Raw genomic sequence first — 25,661 nt, forward strand, 5'->3', positions numbered from 1 at the left:
AGGTACATTTGAAAGCCAATAAACTTATTAAGTAACGAATACAAATGCAAATTAATTAAATTTAACAAGCTGAAAATACGCAAGGGCAAAAACCAGCTAAAAGGTGACAAAGATACAAAAACACTAAAAAAATGTTACGCATTGAACACGTGTTGACATAAAAATTTTACACAACTCACCGTTATAAGCTTGTCGCGGGTTATTGAATTAAAAATTTATTTATTTATGTGTCTGGCGTAACATACGAGAGTTGATCAATAAGTGTAAAATAATTTAAATAAATAAGTGGCGCTTTATTCAACAAAAGCGATGGCTTATTTTTCAAAATATCTTACTATTATAGCCAGTCTTTTCAGGTCATCAAGGTAGGCATTTTTTTTTTCAAGGAAATTTCCTTTCGCACTAAATACGGAGTCCGCGAGCCACCTCCCCGAAATTATTACTTTTTTTCTACACTTTTTTACTGGAAATTTTATGTGTCCAGTTATTTATTAATCAAAAAGATGTATGAGTTGCCTTAAATCAGGCGTTCTACTTTGTAATTCATCACTCATTCCGTTGGACGCTCAATCAGGTGCACACACATCTATGTAGGTACTCCCATTTCCAGTAAATCCAAAATTAATCACTGTGAATAATCAATCTTAATTTTTTCATCTTAAACTCAACGTCTACTAGCAGTTTAACTACCATAAATCCGTCAAGTTAGATACGCATATTGCTTTTAATTTAATTTGCAGAGAAAAAAAATTTATGTTTAACACATATGCGTGTATGTACATTAGGGTGGCTCACCAAAAAAATGGGCGGGTTTTCCAACCAAGTTATACAATTTATTATATTTTAAGACTTCCGCCAAAATATTTCGGAAAAATATTAAGCTGGGACGGAAAATAATCATTATTTTTGAAATTTTTACAAAAAAAAACAAATGTTATAAGAAAAGCCTTATTTTTAATAATATAATATATATATAATATAATTATTATTATATTTAAGTGAAAAAAATAAAAGTAATAAAATAATGATTAAATGCTGATTTATATTATTTTAAGATTTACGTGAGCAGCACCGACTTGAAAATACCTCCAAGAACCTCAATATTTTAATTCTGTTGATACAAATTTTTAACATTTTCGGGCAATTTTATTTTAACAAATTTTATTTATAAAAAAAAACTATATTTTCGCAGGTAAAAGTAATAAAATAATGATTAAATGCTGATTTAAATTATTTTCCTTATTATGTTTACGGTCCCTGAAATTAAGATTTACGTTAGCTGCACCGACTTGAAAATACCTCCAAGAACCTCAATATTTTGAATCTGTTGATACAAATTTTAAAAAGTTTCGTGAAATTTTTTTTACAAATTTTATTTCTAAAAAACTAAATTTTTCAGGAATATTTTGGCGAAGCCTTAAATATAATAAATTTTATACTTCAGATGGAAAACCCGTATCTACCGATTTTTTTTTTTTGGTTCCCTAATGTACATACATACGTTCAAGTTTTATCCAAAGTGGACTTCAGATATTTCTTTCATTAAAATTTACGTCGCTACTTATTACAAAACTAACGCCAGTATCCGTTATTTTATGCGTAAATATCTATGTATGTCTGTATGTATGGCTACGTAGCGGCCACCGTTACGTATTAATTTCATCCAATGCGTTTGCTGGCACTACACCACCACTATAACCGTTATTTAGCAGCTATTACTAAGTATACATTTGCAGATACATACATACATATGTATGTATGTTTGTACATAAATTATTGCATACATACATATTTACCTCCAACCAGAAAGCTTTACTCTCTGGACAATCCCATCTAAAACTAGCAGCTACTAAACTAGTTAGTTTAAAGCCAACAAGTCAAACAGCGAGCTTAGAAGCAAATAACTGCATAAATATGTATTTATGTTGTTTGAGTTGAATTTTGAAACGGTTGATATAAGCGCATGCGTGCGTCACTCATGAACGCGTTTTGCCAACGTTGACGGTGGTATTTACATACATACATATGTATGTATGAATATTTATATTTCTACACATACATATGTACATATATGTAAGTTTCGTTCCTCAAGTATTCTGGAAAAAAACTGGTAATACCGTCAAAAAGTAAAATTGCTATCAAAGAATGAGAGAAAAGCCGAAAAGTATAGCGCTCGTTTACTGGAAGAACGCTATAATCGAATAATTATAAATTTCTTGTGTTAAGTATCCAGAAATGTTCGCCTGATTGAAAACTTCGCCGTTGCTTGCATTTTTAATTTTTGGAGATATACCTTTCTTCCTGCAAATGAGCGTTATGTCCATTCGCTCTGTATTTGTTGGCAACTTTTTTATGCTTTATAATTTATTCAGTAGCAAACCACCAAACAACTTGTTTTATATTATAATTTTAGTTTTTGATTAGATTTTATTAATTAATTTTTTTTTGCCTGTTTGCAAATATATTTACATATTTTAAATAGCAGCCGGTCGAATACGAAAAATATTAAAATTTATTAATTTTATGTGTTACCTAATCACAAACTTTAACTCTTTTGTTACTACATTATTTTTTTTTTGATTTTTGCGTATTTTAACATGCTTTGGCATTTATTAGTTAAATTCTTTTCTAATAAAATAAATGGCTGTGTTATAAGAGTAAGGGATTAAGGTGTAGGAAAAAAGTAAAGTCCGAAATTGAAAGATGGTGGAACGGTAATAAGTATAAGTGGACTAGAGGGGGATTAAATACACCCTCATTTAAGCAGGTTGCGTGCTCGCCATTGCATTATCTTTTTGATTTATCGTCAGCTAAACTTGAATCCATCAAATCTTCAATTTATTTATCACTTAGTGTAAAGAGTTCGAATCTTCTGCTTAACGCAATCAATATTTCTTGCGCATCCTACTGAAATTTTACTACAACAAAAAAAAATATCGAAACACGTTTTGAAACAATGATTGATTTTTTTCGCCAAAAAAAATTTTTCATAACATAGGCACAAAACCCAATGCTAAAATTGTGTAAAATTCCGACCAACCCACTAGTACCATCTGCAGGCGGTCTTCACTAAAAGCTCGATTCCAATCAAAATATTTTTTTTTTGTTTACAAATCTGTGTCGTTCAATTTAAGTAGCCTAAGTCGGGATAGGCCATTTTCCCTTTAAAGCAACATTTCATTGGATTCCCAAACAATATTTCATTGTATTCCCAAACAATATTTAAATGTTAAGCTAGCCATAGGTGTAATTCAAGACGCCCTTCCAATAGGAGCTTAGTAAAAATATAACAGTTTTCAAGGGAAACTGATTATTTTTCAATTCAAAGTCAAACCTTCTAAAGTCACTTAAGCTTCTTTAATTAAGCGCGCAGAAATAAATCTAGCAAAAAATGATCAATATACAATGTTCAAGTATTTATCAAAAAATTCCTGTGTCGATTGAGCTGTTAATATGCGAATATACGGTTAATATCCGTTAACTTTGCTATCCGGTTAATGTCCGTTAATTTTTTTATCCGGATATTCGCTGAATATAGGAGTTTTAATTGAGATATAAGAATATCCGGGTTATCCGTATAGTCCAATAATGGATCGAGTTCCCAGCCCTATTATATATATGGTACCGAAAAATACTCGTATCATTGGAAAAATTTGGTAAGTATGTTCGAATGTGCAGACTCAAAAAAATACTCTCTAATTCATAGTAATCCGAGAACCCTTGTGGAAGATCAAACGTTGCAAACGTGGATCCAAATGTTCTTAAACTAAACGCAGCCTACCTAGGCGAATAAGAAGAAAGAAGGGGATTGAAAATAGAAATTGCTCAAAAAAGTTATGTTATGTCCGCAGGCTGAACACTCAGAAAAGAGTCAGATAAAAATATTTCGCTCAACACAAGCTTTGTTAAATGTAACCAAATCGTGTAACTATAACCAAATCACATTTTGAGAGAAACATATTTAATTGTTGTAACTGAACTCTTTTCTCAGTGCATAAGTATGTAGTAAATTGTGAGATCATGTTGCCTGCATTTAATCCTGATTAGATTTGTGTTGTAAATATTTATAATCCTTATCGTTTATCGCCATTGTTTTTAACCCTAATACACCACGCAGCAGAAGCGACATCGCTTTTATTTCATACATTAAATGTCAGTTCAAATGACAAAATGCATTTTCGCATGCAACGGCTTACATATCTAATCATTTGCATGCATATTATATACACTTATATTAGGGTGGTTCTTAAAATATCAACTTCTAATCTTTGTATGGGGCACACCTTTATTTTGTTCTACGTAGAATGAATGAAGACATCTTCGAAAATTTCAAAATTTTCAGCAAAATTTTAAAGCTCGCTACAGAGTTTAATTTCTTTTAAGATCACAAAATTGCGGCACCTTTTGACTTGAAATCTGATAAATCTTACATATTATTGCAACTTATTCATGTATATTCATAAACTCGCTGAGTTGTAGCTGGTCAAAGTAATAATGCTATAGAATAGTTGAAAATCAATATTTTTCTACGAGAAGACTCTGTTCATCTGCAGAAGATTCCCAGTAATAATACCCAATTGTTCATTTAACCATTTTTTCATTGCAACTATAATTTATAGGTCCACCAAAAACCCACAAAAACCCCGAAAAATGCAATGAGGTGACCAATAAAAAATCGTGATTATTAAAAAATGGTTAAATAGACAATTGGGTATTATTATTGAAAGTCTCCTGAGAGTTTTCCGATCGAAAAATATTGACTTTCAAGAATTATATACCATTTCTTCGAAAAAATCTATTTTCCCCATATAAAAATACATGGAAAACTTTGAGCGCTTTGAGCGACATCTAAATATTTTTTTTTGATTTCAAAATAAAAAAACCGGGGTTTACTTTTTTTCGATATAAACAATCCTAGGCGGTGAGAGCATTACAATTCCGGCTTTACTGTTTTTGGACCACCCTAATGTACATATGTATGTATGTATGCTTATGCACCAAACAATGTCAAATAGCTGAACATAACAGACATCAAAAATCCACTAGAGTTTGCGATGTAACCTCATTTATACGGATAAACTACGCGCGCGCTTACAATCGACTGATTAGTAACTGATACCACAGCGCCACAGCTACCCAGTAGGGAATTTCAGTACTTCTTAGTGTAACTCTAGTGATTTTAGAACCATGACTGACTCACAATAATTCTCTTTGCAACATAAGCGACATATTTTCTTCTCAGAACTATTCTATGTACATAAATACGGAAAGCATCACTCAGGCTAAATGCCGAATCTTACGCCGTTTTCATGCTCCTTTTAATCTACTTGATTTACGAATAAATCGAAGTAGATTAATGCGTGTCAAAGAGCTCAGGATTTCATCAATGCCGATCCCATCAGGTGTTTGTGCCTCGTAAAGTGTTCAGTCAAACGTCCCTCAAGTTTTCTGCAGTCCAATCTGTGCAATGAATGCAAATACTTAGCACTAACCTCGGAGAGTGGGGGGCAACATTTCCAACATCTTTCCTAAAACAATTGACAGGGATGGGCCCGTTAGCCCTGTACGTAGATACAGAGTGACAAGAAAGGAGTCAATTACCAAGAACCAGAGCAAAGGGGAAAGCACATCTTCTATCTAATGACCTGCTGCGCGAACATTGACCCTATCCAGTTTACAAGATTTTCCCGTCCCCTAAGCCTAAGTCGTGAAGACAACGTCTGGTAGTTAGTTTTAGTCCGAAAGACAGTAGTGAAGTTGTTATAAATGAGTGTTAGTGATGCACAGAGCCGAGCAACCGGACCCTTAAGAGAACCGACCGTTCCGGTTCTTTCAAGAACCGAAAAATGGTTCTAGCGGAACCGAAACTCGATTCAAAAGGGCCCAGAAGAACCGAAACTTGAATCCAAAAAACTCGAAAAACGATTTCAGAAGAACCGAAACTTGCTTCCACAAGACCCGTAAAACGATTGCGGAAGAACCGAAACTCGAATCCAAAAGACCCGAAAAACGGTTCCGGAAGAACTGAAACTCGATTCCAAAACGATTTCGAAAAATTCTAATAATGTCAAATTCGGATTCCTGGCACCCAAAAAAAAACCTCTAATACGAATTTTCCGAGTCATCGAGAATCGTCAAATTTTTCTCAAAAACGGGTGCCATGCCGCCAAAAACCTTGAACTTGATATTATTCGATTAAATGACCTAACCTAGAAAAGTGACTATCATCACTGAATTCAGCATACCCGAATTGACTTGACTAGGTAGGTCGACAGTTGTAAATATGTATATGTACATATGTATGTATATGTTCTTATGTTTATGCCAAAGAATGTTTGGTGTGGCGGCGTCACCGATTCAATGGCTCAACTGTTGATTTGCACATGCCCACCTGCAGAATTATTATTCACACATTTTTTTGTTGTTTTCTTTTATCTTTTTCTTAGCTTAATCGACTCGATTCTTCTCATTTTTTTTTTTTTGTTTTGTTCTTAAAAAAGTCGTTCTGCAACGTTCCACGAAACGATTACTGCGTAGTTGCCGATTTATACCAATCATTCTTTTTTGCCAAGACTGCATAAGTATGTAGAACACATGTACATAGTTAAGTGCATATGTACAAACGTATTTAAGTGCATATATTTACATGCATACATATAGGTAGTACATAATATTATATTGCAACAATTCGTACAGATTTAAATACATACTAAAACGAAACCTCCCTCGATATAACGAACTTGAAAAGTTTGGATAAATGCTTCGTTATAAATACTACTTCGCAACAGAGGGGTCTATGGGGACTCAGCAAAAATTTTGTAATTTTGAGTTTTTTGTTTTATCAAGGTTCATCATATCGAGGTTTCACTGTACTATATATTGTACATATCGCCGGCGTTTAGTGTTATGACTCTTTAAAAATTTCCTCATCATTGTAATGCAAGCACTTAAATATCTGTTAGGGTGTTGGATTATTCGCCTTTTTTCCAAAACCGGTTTTTGAGTTATTAGAAAAATTGCAATTCGAAAAAAACCCGGTTTCCTATTTTAAATTAAGAGAAAAGCCAGTTGAACCGGGTTTATTTTACATAGTTTTCATACATTGAAAATGCCTATGTGAGTATGAAGTCAAGGCCAACAATTACAATAAAACCATTAACAGTATAAGAGCCGTTTTCTTAACTAACTTTAACTTTAAGGCTCACTTTATATTAAACAATTGGCTTAAAAGTAAAGCAATGCCTAAAGTTAAGCATTTCATTATCGGCGGAAATAAGATTGGAAAGACCGAGTCAATCACCCTAATATCTACAATAATATGTGTAGCTCGGATAATACCATCATTCATGTACAAACATAAGCAGCCAGCCGCTATGCTGTAGTGGTTAGCAGTGCGCGCTATCATTCCGCCTGGCCTGGGTTCGCGTCCAGTTTCCGATTTTTTTTTCTAATAGCGATCGCTCCTCGGTAGGCAATGGAAAATTTCTGCCGGACAATCGCACCTAATGAACTGCGACGTCTCTGTGGACAGGCCAATCCGGTATATGTGAGAGGGCACGTGATCATGACTGGTTGGAATAAATAAAAAGTCTGGTCTGTCTAAAGCCGCCTACACTTTGATTTCGAGCCTTGAGGGAGACCAAAAAGTCCACAAAACGTTTTCCATCCAACAAGTACAGACGATGAGCCTTTCTTAGTCAAATCGTCGGCGACCTCGTTACCTACGATCCTGCTATCCAGCACTGTAATACCGTGTTCCTTGCTGTCTCAAAAAATGCACAACCCATCGCTGGGAGAGTTTTCGAAGATGATCACTTATTTATATAGCGAGCAGCTTGCTTCAAGACAACAGAAGCGCTGCGTCTAAAGCCGAACAGATGCTTGCGCCCCCTACATTAGATCCTGGCTACGCCCTTGTATGCAACACAAGTCAATATTCGGAGTCGAATTCAGCTCATACATTTGTATGTACGTAAGTACTTATGTATCATGTATGATTAAAGAGTAGAACCGCCTCAACAAGTTGAAAAATCGTTGAAAAAGATCGCTGCAAAAAAAAAAACACACAAAGAAAACAAAAAAAGCGAAAACAAAAACTGGTAGAATTTACAATTGCAAAAGCGCCAATAACAGCAATATTTAACTGCAACTGACATGCTATACGGGGGCAATATACATATGAGCACCACATACATAAGTACTGCATACACATATTAATATCTGACAACAGATTTGCTGTTGTACTTGAATTTATTGAGCGGCCGAGTGTAGATCAGTTTGGTCTACAGCAACAATATTTTCGTAACAACATGAATTTAAGACCACTCCAAACTCGAGGTCTACTTGTACTTTTTAAAAGACCTTGAGTAGAAATGTGCCGTACATACATACATATGTATGTATGTATGCAGGTAAATAATCGTATAAACTCCACAGCAGCAAAGCCAGCCCTGCAGGCGCGTCTCTTTTTGATATTTTGCAGTCATAAGAACGGATTTCGAGCTTAAACTTATTCCACTTCCGATTTGTGCGACCACAGCATATCGAACGAATGTTTAGCTGAGAAAACCTTAGCTCACTTACGCATCCTGTAATATTGTTTTATGAACAAATACTTACATATACATACGAGTAACTAGTATCGAGTTAGAACACTACCTTTATGCGCTTCCTTTAACTAATTATAGCTTATCCTGTTTGCCGCAACACTTCAATTTATACATAAATGTGTAGGCATGTTTATATCATATGTGGTGAATTCTAGACACAGACACATATAGTGCTCCTAAGCTTGGCTTGGCCTGGCCTGGTCTATTTTACGTAGGCCGAATGTTTCCGACGCGCTTGTTTTGTTGCTATTAATTTTGAAATTGTTTTTTTTTCAATCTCTGTTTTGGCAGCCAATGATCATCAATTGCTTCACAATTTACAAGTTGCTACAATTTGCTGTTGCGCTGTCTCAGCGGCATTGACTTCGATTTGCGAAAATTGATCAGTGTTGCTGATGCGGTAAATATTTTTTTTGTGTGTTTCTTTTGACTTGGTGCTTTCGTTGTGCGACTATTGCAAATTGCTTGTTGTTAATTCTTTGTATGTATGTGTAAATATAGTTGAAGTGCATTTATTCTTATATGTATATAGTTGTAACAGCTTCTCAATTATGGCTAACACCCAGGCAATGCATTCGCCATTTTAGCCGCTATCATACAAAGCGCCATGAAACTGGGTTGGACAGAGTACATTTGTTTACGGTTTTCTGTTTTTCTTAACTCATTTTACGAGACTAAGTGAATGAATTGGGATCATAGCTTGCTAAATATTATGTACGTTTTTTTTTCCATCAATTGCGTTGCCACTTAAGTAAACTAGTGCCTCTAGTATTCTTTCGCAGTTAGTTGGCTAAAATTTGCGATCGAGAAATATATATCTACAGGTTCATAACCATTAATGCTCAAGATACTATCAGCTTCCCTAATACTAAAATATAAACAAAATCCTAATCCTAAATGGTTCGACTGTGGGTTAATGCAAGTGTATTAGGCTTGGTCTGCACGATGCCAGTCAGTCACTGAAGAGGTCCACCGACGTGTCGTTGTCTTCAAGATAAATCCGGATTACGTCTGTGTGATCAGGATAAGCCGACCCCACCTTCTCTGAATGGAGTGCGGCTCACACTCTCGATAGGGTTTAAATAACTTTTTACTGTTCTCGACAAGAAGTTGGACTGGACTGGAAGGTCCTTTCCAGGAAAGGCATAATTGCGTACAAGGCAAATGGTGAATTCATGTTAATCACGGGAAGCTTACGCTATACTCACAGAAAAGTTGTATATATTTAATAAAAAAAAATCGTTTGCCTGTCGACCTTTACGGTAGGTTTTAGGCGAGCTGCTGAGCAATCAGATTAAACCCAGCTCATACCTAATCCGGTCACTGGACAATTCCAGATAATATACTCACCCCTATTCTGGTTGTCGTAAGTCGTTCGCATCGACAGTCGTTCGTTGAATTATGTTGTAAATAAAAACATTAACGAGAGATTTTAACACGTTTTCAGTACTTCTTCATTTCGAAAGGATAATAGGAATAAAAATGTGCAGTACATCTCAAATTTCGACTAACGACTTTCGTTCCGACAATCGGAATAGGGGCGACTATACAATTTAGCCACTAATGTGTTGTGAAACGACAACGCTACGATTAATTCGCATGGAGTGTTAAAAAAACACACTGTGCGTCGTTCGAAAGGCAAACAATTTATTTTGTATACACCAAAAAGACAAGTAAGCATGGGGGCGGAAACAAAATCGTTTGGGGATGTTTCTTCTGACAATGATTAGGTCTTTTATTTTAGATAAAGGACACCATGGCCGCTGTTTAATACAGGAGCATTTTGCAACATGTTATGCTGTCATATTAATAACAAAACATACCCCTGAAATGGTTTTATTAAAAAGAAAACGACACAAAATTTTGCTTCATGGTTGATTCAGAGTTGCAAATGTGGCCTAGATACAATGCCAAAATCAATTCTATTATATCAACCCGATTGAGAACTTGGATTTAGCAATTGTGGCAGAAAGCCCAGAAAGTATGAGGTGCTACTCCATCGGAAACCTGTCAACAAATAATATAAGCCATGCGTAATGGAATAGGGAAACTTATATAAAACTATGGAGGATATACTGGTTATTAAAAGCCATGGACTAAGTAAAGGATGAACGGAACTTTTTGTTTTTATTTAGAGAAAAGTGTTTTACATCTATTATTTTGACCAATGATATCTTTCTATCATTACTAAACTTTTGTTTTAAAATATAGAACGAATTAGTTATTAAACAAAAATTTTGTACACCTATTATTTTGTCCATCAGTTTATATATAAGTAGAGGTTTGGCTTCCAAAGGACTAACATATGGAAATGCCGTTTACGAGTTGAATTATACATACATACATACATGTGTATTTTGCAGGGAGTATGAGTAAAATAATTTAAATCAGCATTTAATCATTATTTTATGATTTTTATTTTTTTCGTTTAAAAATAATAATTATTATTAAGTTTTATTTTTTCGCTCAACGTAAATAATTATTATTTGATTTTTAATTTTTGGATCACAAGTAATGATTATTTTATGATTTTTATTTTCTTTTGCTCAGAGATAAAACTTATTATTGAGTTTTATTTTTCCACTAAAAAATAATGATTATTTATAAAATTGATAAGGCAATTTACTGATATTTAGACCTGAAAATGTTGGTACTTAATACTTTTATTATGGTGACGCTACCTCTGAAAAGCATACGTCGGAAATCAAGCGGGTATAGCTTTTAAGATTTTTGAATGATCATTATTCCTAAGTGAAAAAATAAAACTCAATAATAATTATTATCTTTAATAAGCCACAATAATATTGACAAATAAATAATTATTATCTTTGAGCGAAAAAATAAAAATCATTAAATTATCATTATTTTTGATCGAAAAAAATAAAAATCAAGTACATAATAATTATTTCCTTTGAGCGAAAAAATAAAACTCAAGTTTTAATTTTTAGATATTTTTAATCTTTATTGATTAAACTCGAAAAATAAAAATCATTGTAAATTACAGTGGGGCGTACGAACGCAAATACGTGGGTATCGTTAAGATTGTTTTACGACGATTACAACTTGTTATTTTTTTGGTTAAAAATTAAAAAGTAATGATTATTTTTCGTCCCTGGTATTTGGTATTTTCTGTCCCTGGTATTTTGTATATGTATACATATATATATGTAGTAGGTGTGTCACACGCTTACTTACCACTGTATAAACCCAGTAATTTGATCGAGGAAATGTACATACTTAATCCACGTGGAAAGTCGATTTTCTTTGGCCACCTGCGGTCGAGTGTGAGAATTAACCAAAAAAAAATTTAATTTCACAACACGAACTTTTTCACTTTTGGTAGCTAAAAGAATGAACTAATACATTAGTACATATGTATGTATGTATGTATGCACTACATACATGCTGCTGCTGCTGACTTTCCTTTTAATTAAAAATCAATTAACCTTTCGAATTAACCGTGCAACTTATCGTGTCATTGAATTTTCAACGGATTTTCATGTGCGCTTCACGCTCACGAATGACTGAGTACAACAAACAAACTATATAGTATGGACATACATACATATATTTTATTTATTTTATTTTTTTTGTTGTTTTTACTATCGTGTAACAACACCAGCTGTATAGAGCAAAAGATTTTGCACTTGCTGCTGACACAATTGTTGTAGTTGTCTTGCTAGTTGTATGCACGGTTTTTATTTTCACTGTCGTTATTGTTATCAATTTTAAAGTGAATTCATATTCTTTGTTCTTTTCATTTTCGCGCTATTGTTGTGACTTTATTTTATTTGTATGTATTTGTATTCTATTTGTTCGCAGTTTTCCATTGTAAAGTATTTGGCTCAAAACTATCTTAGCTTATTTTTGTTAACACTTTGTTATGTCTACATACATACATATGTACATATATACTTCTTTTATGCCACCTTATTCACTGGCAGAACAACAACAAACACCTTCATGCATCCAATTGTATAAAATGTACATACACACACATACTTGAAATGCTTGCACTATTTGTTCGGGGAGCAATAACCGGTTTCTGGTAACACTAGCAACAACAATCCCCACTGAACTCCAATGAAACTATTTGTTATAGAAAAAAAAAACCACTGTAGGTAAGCCAGAAAAGTTAGTAACGAATGTTGATGGGGAACCAAACGGAAGATAAATTGAGTGGTGGTGAAAATCAAAGCACAACAAAAATTACGTTAACAACGGTGCGCGGGTAGGGGTCTTGCGGCGGACATGTTGCTGGTAGTAATAAGAAAAATTCCAATGTGCGCGCGTCGTGACCACGAAGAATGCAGCACTGCACCTTTATTATTATATGGCGCAGGAATATTATGCAGTGGGCATACTATATGTCTGTATATGTATGTACACATGCAAGTATATACAATATCCAAAGTATGCAGCAAGTTGGCACTAAATCCACGTAAATATTTTTTATATGAAATTCGATATTAACTGCAACACAATTATCTACTTTATACACTTGCCTTAGAGCAATTGCGCTGTTTTTTTTCTTTTTTGCTTTACTTCTGCATTAGCTTTTGTTGTTAGAAAATTTCTTTACACTTCACTGAACTGCAATTTACGCACCAGCAAAGAACTGCTAATAGAAAGGTAAGCAAAAGTTGCTTACTACGTTTTATTTCCGTTTACAAATAGTAAAGCAACACTTTGTTTTTAGAAATTAAACCGATTGCAAAGTGAATTGCAATTTAGCGACAACAATCAAATCCAACGACGACTCAAAGAGAACTGAAGCAATGAGAGCGCCTACAAATGGTGAAGTACCTGTTTGTGATTATGCCGTTGGTATACAGCCGGCTCAACGCTTGACTGACTGGATGGCTAGCTAGCCAGATCGTTCAGAGAACGTATATAAATTATTAATAAATTTATATATGTACATACATACGTTCTCTGGCTCGTTGGTTAGTTGATTGGAAAAGTAAAACTGGAAATTTAGTATAGCCCAATTGGAATAATTCAAATTGGAGAAAATCGAGCGCAAGTGGCAACTCGGCAAATATCACAACATCAAAATGATTAAATTTAATTTTTGGTTAATTATCTTTAAATATATATGTAAATGAACAATTTAGTGTGTTTTATAAGTCGACACATTTTTGCTGATATACAACATAAAATTTTGATTTTAAACGTTGTCTAAATGTAAAGCGTTGCCAACTGAACTTGCAAAAACTGTTCCGTTTAATGACAACTACATACATGCATAATTATGTCATATATAATTTAAATACATATAACAAAAATCATAAAGTAATAATACAATGTTATCATATGTATTTAACAGGCAGACTTTGATTCTAGTAAGCTTTCACACGCAATAATAACTTAAATCGCTCAAATGGCAACCAATAATAACGGAAACGCCACCGCCATCTTGGCATTGCTATTGGAAAGAAGGAAGGAAATAAGGAAAACGCAAATCGAAATGAGTAAAGCGAGCGCTTCAATTACAAAAATTTAGAAAAATTATTTTGGTGTAATATATGAATATCTATTGCGTGGCTAATATTGTGTATTACTAAAGAATGTGTGTACAAAATACCAAAAACAAAAATGTGTAGAAAGAAGCTTAAGTGACTTCATAAAACTGGGCAACGAGTTTAAAGCATTACCATAAGCTTATGAGGTATGTATTAATACTTATTAAATAACATTTGAGTATTACAAGGAGCTTCTGGAGTTAAAAATCAAAAATGTTCATGAAAATATATATTAGTAGAAATAATTGATGGCCTGCTAATGTTTTTGTTTTTGTGTTATCATTAATCTAGTTAATAAGCATTTGGGTAAAAAATTTAAAACAAAACAAAGTTTGTTTCCACGATTAGAACCAAAGCGCCTCGAGTGTCAGAAGTGTGGGATATATTTGTGTAAATGGTTTGGGTTCCGTATCTGTTTATTCGAGGCTGGTACAAGTGAGTGGCACCGCTTACCCATCCAGCTTGAAAGGGAGAAGACCAAGGAATTCAATGGCATGATTCTCTTTCTCCTACGATTCCAGCGCTCCTCAGGCGAGCCTCTTCAAAAAAGGGAAAAATCGAAGGTCGCCTACACAGAAGGAAGTTTGGCGTAAAATTACTATGATATCACCTCGAAACTATCCTGAACATTCATATGCACAAGAAATATTATAGAAATGTATACCATTGTTAAAAGAAGAGGGGTTTCCGCCCCAACTCTCTGGCAATACAGAAAGAAGAATTCTGCTTAGGGAGGGTTATAAATTACAAACCTTAAGTGCGGCCGACGGACGCCAACGCGGAAAGGTGCTCTCCCCAAAAATACTGTGGTAGCGTAGGCGGAGTTGGACCGATGAGGGCGAGCAAAAGTCCTATTTATTTTACTTTAAATATTTGTGGCATTTTGTAAGCAAAATCAACGATTTTTTCTCTATTTTGGAGAGGCTCGCCCGATGAGTCTTGGATTCGGAGAAGAAAGGGAATCATATCATTGTATTCCCTGGTATTTGTTCTTTCAAGCTGAAAGGTGCCACGCCCTCTTAATTTTTTTTTGTTTATCCTCGAACAAAACGTGTTATTGTTGTTGTTGTAGCAGCATACAAATTCCCCAAAGATTTTTTGCGGAGTGTTGCTGGAGTAACAGTCCTTGGTCAGATATAAATCGGGGCCGTTCCGGTTACGTAGACCAGACTGTCGTGGGAACGGTGTGTACCTTATACTAGTATTTTATATGAAGGGATTCACTACTTTGTTTCAAATTCTTCTTTTACGATTTCCAATATGAGCATCGTAATCAGCAATGTTAAAAAAATTGAGTACCTGGGCTTCAATTTAAATGACAGCAACTGCATGCATTTGCAAAACTGTCCATTGGCCAATTGCAAAGCCGCCTATCATACGGCACTCGACATTTTACAGGAGAGCATAAGAATGGGTTTTCTTTGAAGGCATTACCTTGATTTGCGGTATTTTGTCTGCCTATTATATCATAAATCTCGATGCCAATGTCATTTTTGCCACAACGCCGTTTTAGGCGGTTTTGTAACTGGTCGATGGGCGGTTTTGCAGAGGCATGGACGATATCAATCACTAGAAAATTATGCTTAAGTACACATATTAAACAACACATAAACTGAAATGTTTGCGAATATCGTTACAGATCTAGCTTTTATAAGAGTGCAGAGTCTACTGTCTAATGGCACCCTTGAACCAGTGTCAGCAGTAACTCATGCACAATTCACAAGTGGCCAAAATAATCTTCCGTTGTTTTTATTTTTTTATTTTTTGTTTTGATGGTCAATTGGAAACTGCAAAATCATATAAAAACAGCATCTGCCACCAGTCAACTTGTGTACCCCCCTCCCCCAATATTGCTCATCCATTCCTCATTAACAAGTATCCCTAAAGTATCTTTTAAATTTAAAGATAATTATTTTTTATTTGTTAAAAAACGCAGGTTTTGCAGGTCAAATTATAGTTAATTATTAACATAATTACTTAAATCCTTGATGGGTACAACATCTGCAAAGAGAAATATGAGCGATCAACCTTTATTCAGTTCAGAATTTGTTTAATTTAAACTTACAATGCGAATACGGTGACCCATTGCATGACCAGGCAAATTCCTGTTGAAACGTGCTCGCACGGATCCGGTGTTACCATGTAGACGGGTCACTTTACCCCAGATAGCGCGGATTCTGGTCTTACGTTCCGGATGCTGGGGCACGCACTTCTTTGTCTTCGCTTTGTAAACATATACACAACGCTTGCCAACGTAGAAATGACCGTGTTCCTTGCGACGAGCACCCTCAATCTGAATAAAACAATATACGAAAATACATATCATCCCTTCCTGTTAAAGATTTCCATTACCCACCTTCAAGATAGCCTGATTTTCATGTTGATTGCGTAGACCACGCTTGTAACCAGTAAACACTGCTTTGGCAAAAAGGCGTCCATGACGCTTGTATTTAGGAGAAGCAGCAACTGGTGAAGTAGGCTTTTCAATCTTTGGCGCTTTAGCCTTGGGGGCCTTGGCAGCCTTTGGAGCTTTGGACGCTGGTGCAATAGCAGCTTGTGTGTCAGCCATAGTAAACTGTAAGCAGATAGAAGCACAAATCTGATTAATTAAAACTTGTCAAATCACTCTTAAAACAAATATTGCACAAGTATTCGGCCTCCCTACAGCCTTGAACTATTCCAATCTGTAAATTCGTGTCCCCAACCAGTTCCATTCACAAACATTTTGTCCAGTCAATTTTTTCTATCCAATTACATCGACTCTCGTCGAGCTGCTGCAGCGAAGCCAAATACTTGTACGCACAGAAAAACATTTTATTTTTCGCTTCCATGAAGAAGTTCGGGTATTTATTTTTGTTTTTAGCGATTTTTTTAATTATTTCGATGAGTGGTAAAAATATCGCGTACGTACCGGAAACTTGACAAATGGCGAAAGAGAGAAAAGATGAAGACACGAATGAAATGTCAAAATCACCCAATCTTGGGAAATTATTCAATTCCTCTCAAATGCCTCAATCAAATTAATCGAAGGAATGTTGCCATCCCGTAAAGATAATGGTCTACACACATTGGTCGCAACATGGAATTAAAAATAGATCGAGTATACAATTCCAAAGCGTTAACAAAATTCCATAAAGCAAAGCGCACATTAGCGCGAGTCGAAGACAAAAATTACAATAATGCCACCCATATACTTTAATGAGCTAGCTCACACTTGTGCAATTCCGTCGCTGCGAATTTTTTTTCGCGTTCGAAACGCGGCTTGCTGAGTTTTGAAGCCATCAAAGAAGCAGAATAAAAGTTTCATAGCAATAAATGCAAAGAAAAAAGAAAATGTTTGTATCAATCCTAGTTTATATGATGTGGACACGCGAAATATAAAAAATATCCGCAAAAAGGGATAATTCAGTGAATTATACATCGAAAATCGACGCGAAAAAGTTTGCGGATTCGAGGTTAATAGCCACATTCGCAACGCATGCGCTTCACCTAAGACATTCAATCAATTACTATTAATAACTATTACTTTGTAAATTAATAGGGAATGCACATGATTCAACTTTCTCAGGCGATTAGTTGTATCAAAAGTTGAACGAAAGTAGTCAGCCGACCAACTTCGTTGAAAGTGATTAGCTAAAGGACAGTTGACACCAGGCGATTGTTGCTTTCAACTAAACGTTGCCTAAAAAGTCGCCTTATGTAAATTCCCTATAATATACGAAAGTTCCTTAAATGATGCATTTGTCCTCAGAATAATGATTTTTTCGAGCACGACATATAGAAAGTCATCCGTGACGAACGGCCTAAAAATATGAGTTCATATATATTCTGTCAATAATGACAGCTAGTCATGACGCTTTCACAAACATTGTCTACATTAGATTAACGCAATCAAATATTTGCCAGGTGTGAAATGTGCTCTGGCCTTAATCTGACGCCTTCAATCAAGAATGATAGCATACACTCGCTCCGCTGCACCGTGGCCTTCAATGTCACGATGCAGCGAAGAAAGGTGACGCCCGTCAACATACCTCTACTTTAGTTTTGCCGATTTTGACAATTCTGGTCTACAAGCAGAATTTCTAAATGCACTGAAATTCACTAATACTTGCACAAAAATTTCCATTTTTTCACATTTTCCATATTAATTCTTATTGTAAATTTCATTTCACACAGCAGATTGACAAAACTGTCTCACCATAGTAAAAATATTATTCAACAGCTTTCCCCCTAGAACTTTGTTATCGATTCACACATGCCCTATATATTCCTTCTCCAAAAATATTAGGGTTCTTCACACCGGGCTTGCTACTCGGTAACTCGGTGTTCAGTAATTTTTGCCCATGTAGTTTGTTTGTGTCAAATTATTTTATTATCGGTTTACCGGTTATAGGATTATCGTGGTGGAAGCTGGATTATTCTTCTGGTTGTTGGTGAATTGCCATCGGCTGTTCGATATTTAACCAATTTTAAATCCGTCCGCTGCCGAAAGGTGTAAGGCATATGAGTAAATAAACTTCCTTCAATTTTCTGTTACAATTTATTTCTTTTTTTTGATGGTAAAGATCTAATCAGCTGTTGATAAACATAGTTTACCAGAATAACAAAAGAAAGCTGAAAAGGACATTCACAGTTTATAAAATTACTGAGTACGAACTAGAAGTTTACCAACTAGCAAGTGTGAAGTACCTTAATATTAAAAACATTGGCTTTGTTTCTTAACAGATAATTATCACTAATTTCTGCTGGAGAGCGTTTCTTAACCCAAAAAAATAGGAGAAACTAGCAGCTCTCTCTCGTTCCTACGCTCGTTTTTTTGGCTCACCTGCTAATTTTGCTAGTAAAATTTTTACTAGCGGAGACTAGCAGCAGTCAAAATGGATTAACAAAAATTCGCATCAAATATCTACAAAAGTCAAATACATCGATCTGCTGTTCACTGCTAATTTTCGATTCCTTAAGCAGTGTTTGCATTATTTAACTTTGCGTTCAACAATTGCGTTCAACTCAACGCAGGGTTGCACGAAAAAAAATTGAATGGCTAAATGTTGGCTGGCGACCAACTTTGTTGAAAGCGATTAGTTAAAGCCATTCAACCAAAAGTTGAACAATGCAAACACCTTTTTATGGCGAATATTTTGATATTTTTTCATATTTTGATATTTTTAGCCATTCAACTTTTTTTTCGTGCAACCCTGCGATGAGTTGAACGCAAAGTTGAACAATGCAAACACACTTTTACTGCGGAACGGTTTCTGACGCCTAGCGTTAGCGCCGAAGTGCCATACCTAAACAAAAGCGTCAACGCTACGTCAAATGCAGAAATAACACCAACAATAAGCATAGGTTTGTTTGTGTGTAACACAAAAATGACAGTTTCGCCGTTTTCTGCAGTCAACTTTAATACCTAACGCCCTGTCAAAATCGGGATTTCCAACGCTCAGCGTTGACGCCGCGTTGTTTCGGTATGCTTTATACAAATTGTATGGGCGTGAGAATTTTTTGACAGCCAGACAACGCTGACGCTTTTGTTTAGGTATGGCAGTTACTTTTCTATATTTCGCTCTCTGTGAGCGAATTCTCTCATTTTTCCCATTCTCTTTCTCTTCCTAATAATTATCTGCTAGAAAAGAAAGGAAACAAAGCCACTAATACAAATTTCCCAATAACACCAGATACAACTCTGTATTTGCCGTTTCTCTGGACTGGTAATACCGCCCAAATATCTCTGTGCGAATAAAAGCAACAACAGCAAACAAAACAAAAATATTTCACCATTTCGATTAGTAATTTTGCATTGTGCGCTAGCGTTGAAGAATTTTACGTGTCAATATTAAGAAAAACTGGTTGCTTACAATTAGCAAAAAGTGCGAAGAAAACATTTAAGTATTCAATATGAGCAAAAAGGTTGACTTCCCGGAATTGCGAGCACAATTAGAAGCTCTAAACAACAAAGAACTGCACCACAAATGCGTCGAACATGGCATGAATGTGCCAGTAGCCGACTCAACTCGCGATGTCATCATTCGCAAATTAATCAAGACGATAACCGGTGGGGCGACGGTTGTTTCTCCCAAGGCCAACAAGAAACAAACTTCCACACCAAATGATCGGCGTAAGACTGTAAATGTAACTGTGCACGTTTCGAGCGATGAGGAAGAGGCGGGGCGGCAAAAGCAACCACCCGCCACAAAAAATAGGACACGCACACAATCACCTAAAGGACACAATGTGACCTTTGATACAACTGTAGACAACCATCGCCATACTTTTGCTGCGCCCGCACCAGCCCCAAAACAGCAAAAATCACCTGCGGTTGATGTCAATACTAATGTTGGAGTGGGGCTTGGCAGCAAAGCACGTATTGTGCCCATTGAAGTGGACTTGTTTAATACTACTGACCATGATGATTACAACATTGAAGTAAGTCGGCCTAGTTTGAATAGGGCACCAAACAACGACATTAACTTCAACAAAGGAAGGAACTTTACTGAAGGATATAACACCACTCATCCGAACCAAAATTATGACAGCGGTTATAAGGGATCATCACCTAATTTAAGTTATAGCCAGCCTCGAACTCTGAATAGTACATATCAACAGGATCTGCGAGAACCTCTTATTAGCAACTATAACTTTGCTTCACCCAATTTGGGATTCAGCCAAACGCGTACTCTTAACACCACTTTTCAGCAGGACGCCAACTCGTCGTCAAGACAAGGATTTATTGCATCGCCCCAAGGACATGAAAATACTGGATCACTTGGTTTCTATACAGCTGGTTCCCCATCGAACTCTTTTAATATTGAGAACATGGCCAGCCACTCATCCACTCTTGGTGGAACATCTCCAAGTGCAAAGGAACCACTTTTCAAGCGTCCAACAGCACTTTCTAAAACCAACGTGACTTCGTCTTCTTATAATCAGGCTGATGCACAACGTTTGTACCCACGATTACCTACAGATTTAGTTACCCCACCAACGTACACGTCTTCGCCTCCCTCTACACCGGATTCTCAACAGTCTACACGTTCTGGGCGTGAGCCTTCGCTAACTAAATCCGGTGTAATGACCACTTCATATTATCAGGAAATTGCACCCGTAAAAGAGGTGAAACACTTTGAAGTAGAGAGTGGCGATGAACCAGCTGACGTTGGTGCACGTGACTACAGTCGCAGCAATACAGCTGCCAGTCCAAATTACAACCGATCAAGCTATCTTGCAGGCATTCAGCGTGGCACAGAGGCACATATGCCATTTGAATCAAATCTACAGTCTACTTTACGCGATTCAATATACACTACACCGCGTTACGCTAGCAGTCCGATTACTAAGGAAACATATATACCTAGTACCGCGTCACCAAAAGCACCACTATCACCAACACTAAATCGCTACTCTACTACAACACGCGCCAACACCAGCTACACGCGCAGCATAGATGAGCCTGATAGCGGCTCCGAAGGCGAACAACTCTCTGGTGATGAAATATATGTGCAGGACAGTGATGACGAGGAGGAATACTTGGCAGATACTAAGAAAATTTACAGCAGCTATGGCAGTAATAAAATACAGGAACGTGTGCCATATCGACGCAGTAATACGGCGAGATTGAACGCCTCGCCAACGGCACTATACAATCAATCGGTAGCCGGACGGAGCTCGTTTAATCCAGACGACGATGATGACGACATTAATGCATCGCTGAAGAACTTTCTTACAACATTAGATCGAAAATATCATATTAAGCAAATGATGTATATGTTCGCCATCTTCGCAGCAGCAGTTTTCATTTATGTTGTCTTCTTCGAGAAGACACCAATCGATGATGACGATGTGGTGCAGGCCACCAAAATGAGAGCTTGATGTGCACCACATGCGAGAAGTGCTAGTGTGGGGTTACGGTAGAAGCAGATGAATAAGCTACACTAAAACAAGTGCTTAAAAGAGGAAAACGGTATCTGTAGTTAGGAAAGTATGTATGTATTCGTTAAAAACTTAAAGGAAATGAACAAAATTTATTTAAAATCAGCATTATTTAATATTATATGAACAATGGACTACACCTTTTTTTTTGGTAATGTGTTTTTTTTCGTTATTTAGCAGCATTAAAAGCTCAATATGTTTATTATAATAATAACTTAGTAAAAAAAATAATAATTTGTAAATCTTGTATTTAGGCATTTATTGCATAAATAACAGCAGCCATTCAATTGGTGCAGGTTGCCTTTTTTCGTTACTATACGCATTTAACTATATATAACAGTAAATTTATGTATTCATGTATCGTTCACTTGTATTGTACGCTCTATTTTTTGACGTTCAAAGTAATAAAGCGCTAAAACGCATACCACAGAGCAAACCCAAATATATTAAGAGTCTTTCTATTTTAGTTAGATGACGTCATTTATATTTTTGGTTAGACTCATTTAATAATACGTCAACATCTCTTTGTAAGCGACTGATTCACTTTGGAAGAAACAAATTTTGGATATACATTCATATAATTAAATATGTACATGTGGATGTGCGAATGTGTGTCTCCATTGGAATACATATGTATGTATGTACATACATTTGCGAGAACATATCTAAAACTAGAAAAGATTCGTTCGAGTAATCATAACTTCTATAAGCGGTCAGTTTTGTTAGCATTTTGAATAGGCTTGTCAATAAATTGTTACCAAATTAAATGATGTGCCCAGGGAACCTGCTTTTTTGGACGAGGTGGGACCAAAGGGGCGGAAAAGGTCAGGTAATTAGCCGAAGGTCAATGAAACTTCCTCTGGTGATTGAGGAGGCTTCTAAATGTAGAAGTTAAACAGTAATAGGAACAGATTTGATCTGTAAAGATTGCCTTCTGAAGAGGTTTTATAAAAAGTATCCGCGGACTTTTCCCGCTATGTGGTATTGATGTTCAATTTCGTCCATCTAACGCATTTGAGAGCTGACATTTCAGGCTACATTTTAAGTTATTTTGATAAGGGTGCGTTCAGAAATGCATCAAGCCAAAGCATCAGTCTCTTTTACTTCTGTATTATAACTGATGCAAATGCCTTATTTACGCAACTAAGTTCCAATTAGGCATTTAACGTGGTTGCGCATATTGCATATTTTCATTAATAACAGTTTAGAAATCAATACGTATGATGCTGTGGCTTGATGCATTTCTGAACACACCCAAATATGCTATGTGATGCTTGTTTAACTAAAAAACAAGGCGAGAAAACTGCTTTCCTTCGAATCCTGTAAACCCTGCAAATCTTAAGTACCTGTAACAGCTTTTTTGATGTGACCGGCCGGTCGCAATCCCAATCGGGTCCAAGACCGGTGACAATCCGACTTCAAAGTCAGTATTAGGTGTTGGGTGGTATTCAAGGAGAATTGTCCATTATGAACGAAATGATCTATTCGTTCGGCTATTGCGCACAACTCCACCATTTGAACGACCCAATCAAGAAAGAGCGACCAGAATCGGTTAACAGAAAACGAGTTTTGTTGCTAATGGTAATTCCACGTAGTCATTGGGCTTCATCGGCTTGTTCTAGATCTTCAATTGCTCTTCCCATTTCTTCTGTTTATGCTGGTTTAGATGGCAGTATGTATTTTATGCGATTACAACATACTTAAACAACAATGAATATTAAATACTACTTTGTACCGAGTTAAAAATTTGTTTTATTTATGTCATAAACATTTTTTATTTTATTTTCATAACATTAAAATGTTTATTAATTTTTTTTAATGTATTAAACCTTCGAATTTAGCTCAATTACTTGTATAAATACATACTCCATTTTTAACATAAAAAATAGGAATAGGGAAAGATTATAAATTTAGCCTACTATTTACAAATAAGATTACTTGAAATTTTACAGCAAATTATTCTCTTGCAGATTATAAGGTATCGCAATCAGGTTAAGCGGCACGATTTTATGGACAAAAAATCTTATGATTAATAAACAATTCAAGTGCGTATGCAAAGTCTTTTGAGCGTTTAATTTATTACAGCACTTACGAGTTAAGAACTAACTTTCCAATGCATACCTACATATAGAATGATAATTTTGCAAAAAAAAAAAATCGCTGTGCATTAATTTAAAGAAAAGAACATACCCACAATAGCGATCGCATGCAAATAATGCAAGCTAGCTTACGTGATCGCATGGCAACAGTAGCAACACACGTTCAATACACGCTTATATGATACTTTAAAATAGAAGACCTAACAACAAACCGACTTAATCTAGGTATGCGCTAAGGTATATTTGTTAATAGATTTATCCTGAGGATTATGGTACTTCTAATTGAAATGGAATTTAAATTGGAACGGTGACCCGTGTTGGAAGTGCGCAAATGGACTGCCACCTCGGAAGCCACCCCCTTGTTGATTTGCCTCGGGGTCGAGAGGATCCTGTCCCATGTCGAACTGTTTTCGTTTCTCGGGATCGGTCAGTACTTCTTTGGCTGCCGCAATATCGATGAATTTCTTTTCTGCGATCTTTTTTTCATCATCTCTGAAATTGTCTGGATGCCATTTTTGTGCTGCTTTGCGATAAGCTTTGATAATTTCTTGCTTATTCGCATTACGTTTTACACCGAGAATTTTGTAATAATCCCGCCGTTCAGCTTGTTTTTGCAGTCTTTTCGCTTTCTCTATACCCTCCTTAGCGCGTTGCAGACTCTCGTCCATTTCTAACGCTTTTTGATAATCATGTATGGCATCATCGTACATCTCTGAGCCCAAGTAGGCATCAGCGCGTTCACAGTACAATTGTGGGTCACTCGACAATTCAATCGCCTCCTTACAATGGCTCAAAGCTTTGGCATACTGTTCGTCGCGTGTATAGCAGGTGCACAATAGTCGTTTAGCCTCATATATAATCATATTTTCCTCCTTCTCTTGCTTTAATGCGGACTCCGCAGAAGATATACAGTCCGCATACTGTTTCTCCTCGCGCGCGTTTTCAGCATTCGACAAGCTCTTTTCGACTTTTCTTAGCTTCTTGTAGAAGGGGAAGCAGTCTTTATGTTCGGGATCAAGGTGCAGACACTCACGGATCTCTTTGAGCGCATTTGTTGCCTGTCCCATTTTGTATAACAGCAATGCAATGCGATAATAGCCTTCTGTGCTGTCCTGTGACAATTTGTTCACGGAACGGAGATCGGAGATGGCAGGTAGTAGATCATTTATGGCAATATAAGCGTCAGCACGCGTCTGACGGAACTCCACAGACCACGGCGAGATCTCAAGTAGTTGTGTAATCATTGGAATGATATTACGTTCGTCGCCACGATATTTGAGATCTTTTATGTTTTCCCATTGCTCCATAGCAGCATCACTGCGCTTATAGTACTCGTTTGCACTATCATTATAGGGATCCTCTTGTAACACTTGTTCAAAATCTTCTACTGCAAGCTCATATTCTCCGCTCTTTACATGCACAATACCGCGCTGCATTCGCGCCGCAGTGAAATCAGGCTTCAGTTCCAAAACACGAGTGAAATCTGTTATTGCGAAACGCGC

At 36.1% G+C, this 25,661-nt stretch overlaps 4 protein-coding genes across 7 annotated transcripts in view; 1 reads left to right on the forward strand and 3 right to left on the reverse strand.

Annotated features, from left to right (window-relative positions):
* Window positions 1–13,414, reverse strand: part of LOC118738959 — a 139,191-nt gene extending 125,777 nt beyond the window's left edge. The window contains exons 1-2 of one of the 3 annotated variants that reach the window (XM_036470042.1): window positions 13,264–13,414; window positions 11,805–12,460 (exon numbers count right to left, since the gene is read on the reverse strand). The gene's annotated coding sequence lies outside the window, so the exon portion shown is untranslated. Of the gene's footprint in view, window positions 1–11,804; window positions 12,461–13,191 lie in introns of all 3 variants that reach the window. The other 2 variants (XM_036470035.1, XM_036470026.1) reach the window with 2 other exon arrangements.
* Window positions 13,415–16,021: 2,607 nt separating this feature from the next.
* Window positions 16,022–17,135, reverse strand: LOC118738978 (60S ribosomal protein L35a). Its single transcript, XM_036470054.1, has 4 exons — window positions 17,046–17,135; window positions 16,491–16,709; window positions 16,200–16,427; window positions 16,022–16,135 (listed from the first exon to the last, which is right to left on the reverse strand). The coding sequence occupies exons 2-4, from the start codon at window positions 16,701–16,703 to the stop codon at window positions 16,112–16,114; spliced, it is 465 nt and encodes a 154-aa protein (XP_036325947.1). The 5' UTR covers window positions 16,704–16,709; window positions 17,046–17,135; the 3' UTR covers window positions 16,022–16,111.
* A 2,703-nt stretch (window positions 17,136–19,838) lies between these two features.
* LOC118738989 lies at window positions 19,839–22,506 on the forward strand. Its single transcript, XM_036470066.1, has one exon. It carries the CDS (start codon window positions 20,030–20,032, stop codon window positions 21,998–22,000), a length of 1,971 nt encoding a protein of 656 aa, XP_036325959.1. The 5' UTR covers window positions 19,839–20,029; the 3' UTR covers window positions 22,001–22,506.
* Window positions 22,507–24,276: 1,770 nt separating this feature from the next.
* Window positions 24,277–25,661, reverse strand: part of LOC118738998 (dnaJ homolog subfamily C member 3) — a 2,524-nt gene continuing 1,139 nt past the window's right edge. Inside the window, exon 4 of one of the 2 annotated variants that reach the window (XM_036470085.1) lies at window positions 24,277–25,642. In XM_036470085.1, the coding sequence (XP_036325978.1) occupies window positions 24,438–25,642 (1,205 nt within the window). In that variant the 3' untranslated portion in view covers window positions 24,277–24,437. The other variant, XM_036470077.1, reaches the window with a different exon arrangement.

The sequence above is a fragment of the Rhagoletis pomonella genome, unplaced genomic scaffold (assembly GCF_013731165.1).
Source record: "Rhagoletis pomonella isolate Grant_MI unplaced genomic scaffold, Rhpom_1.0 Rhpom_scaffold_00001, whole genome shotgun sequence".
Taxonomy (NCBI): domain Eukaryota; kingdom Metazoa; phylum Arthropoda; class Insecta; order Diptera; family Tephritidae; genus Rhagoletis; species Rhagoletis pomonella.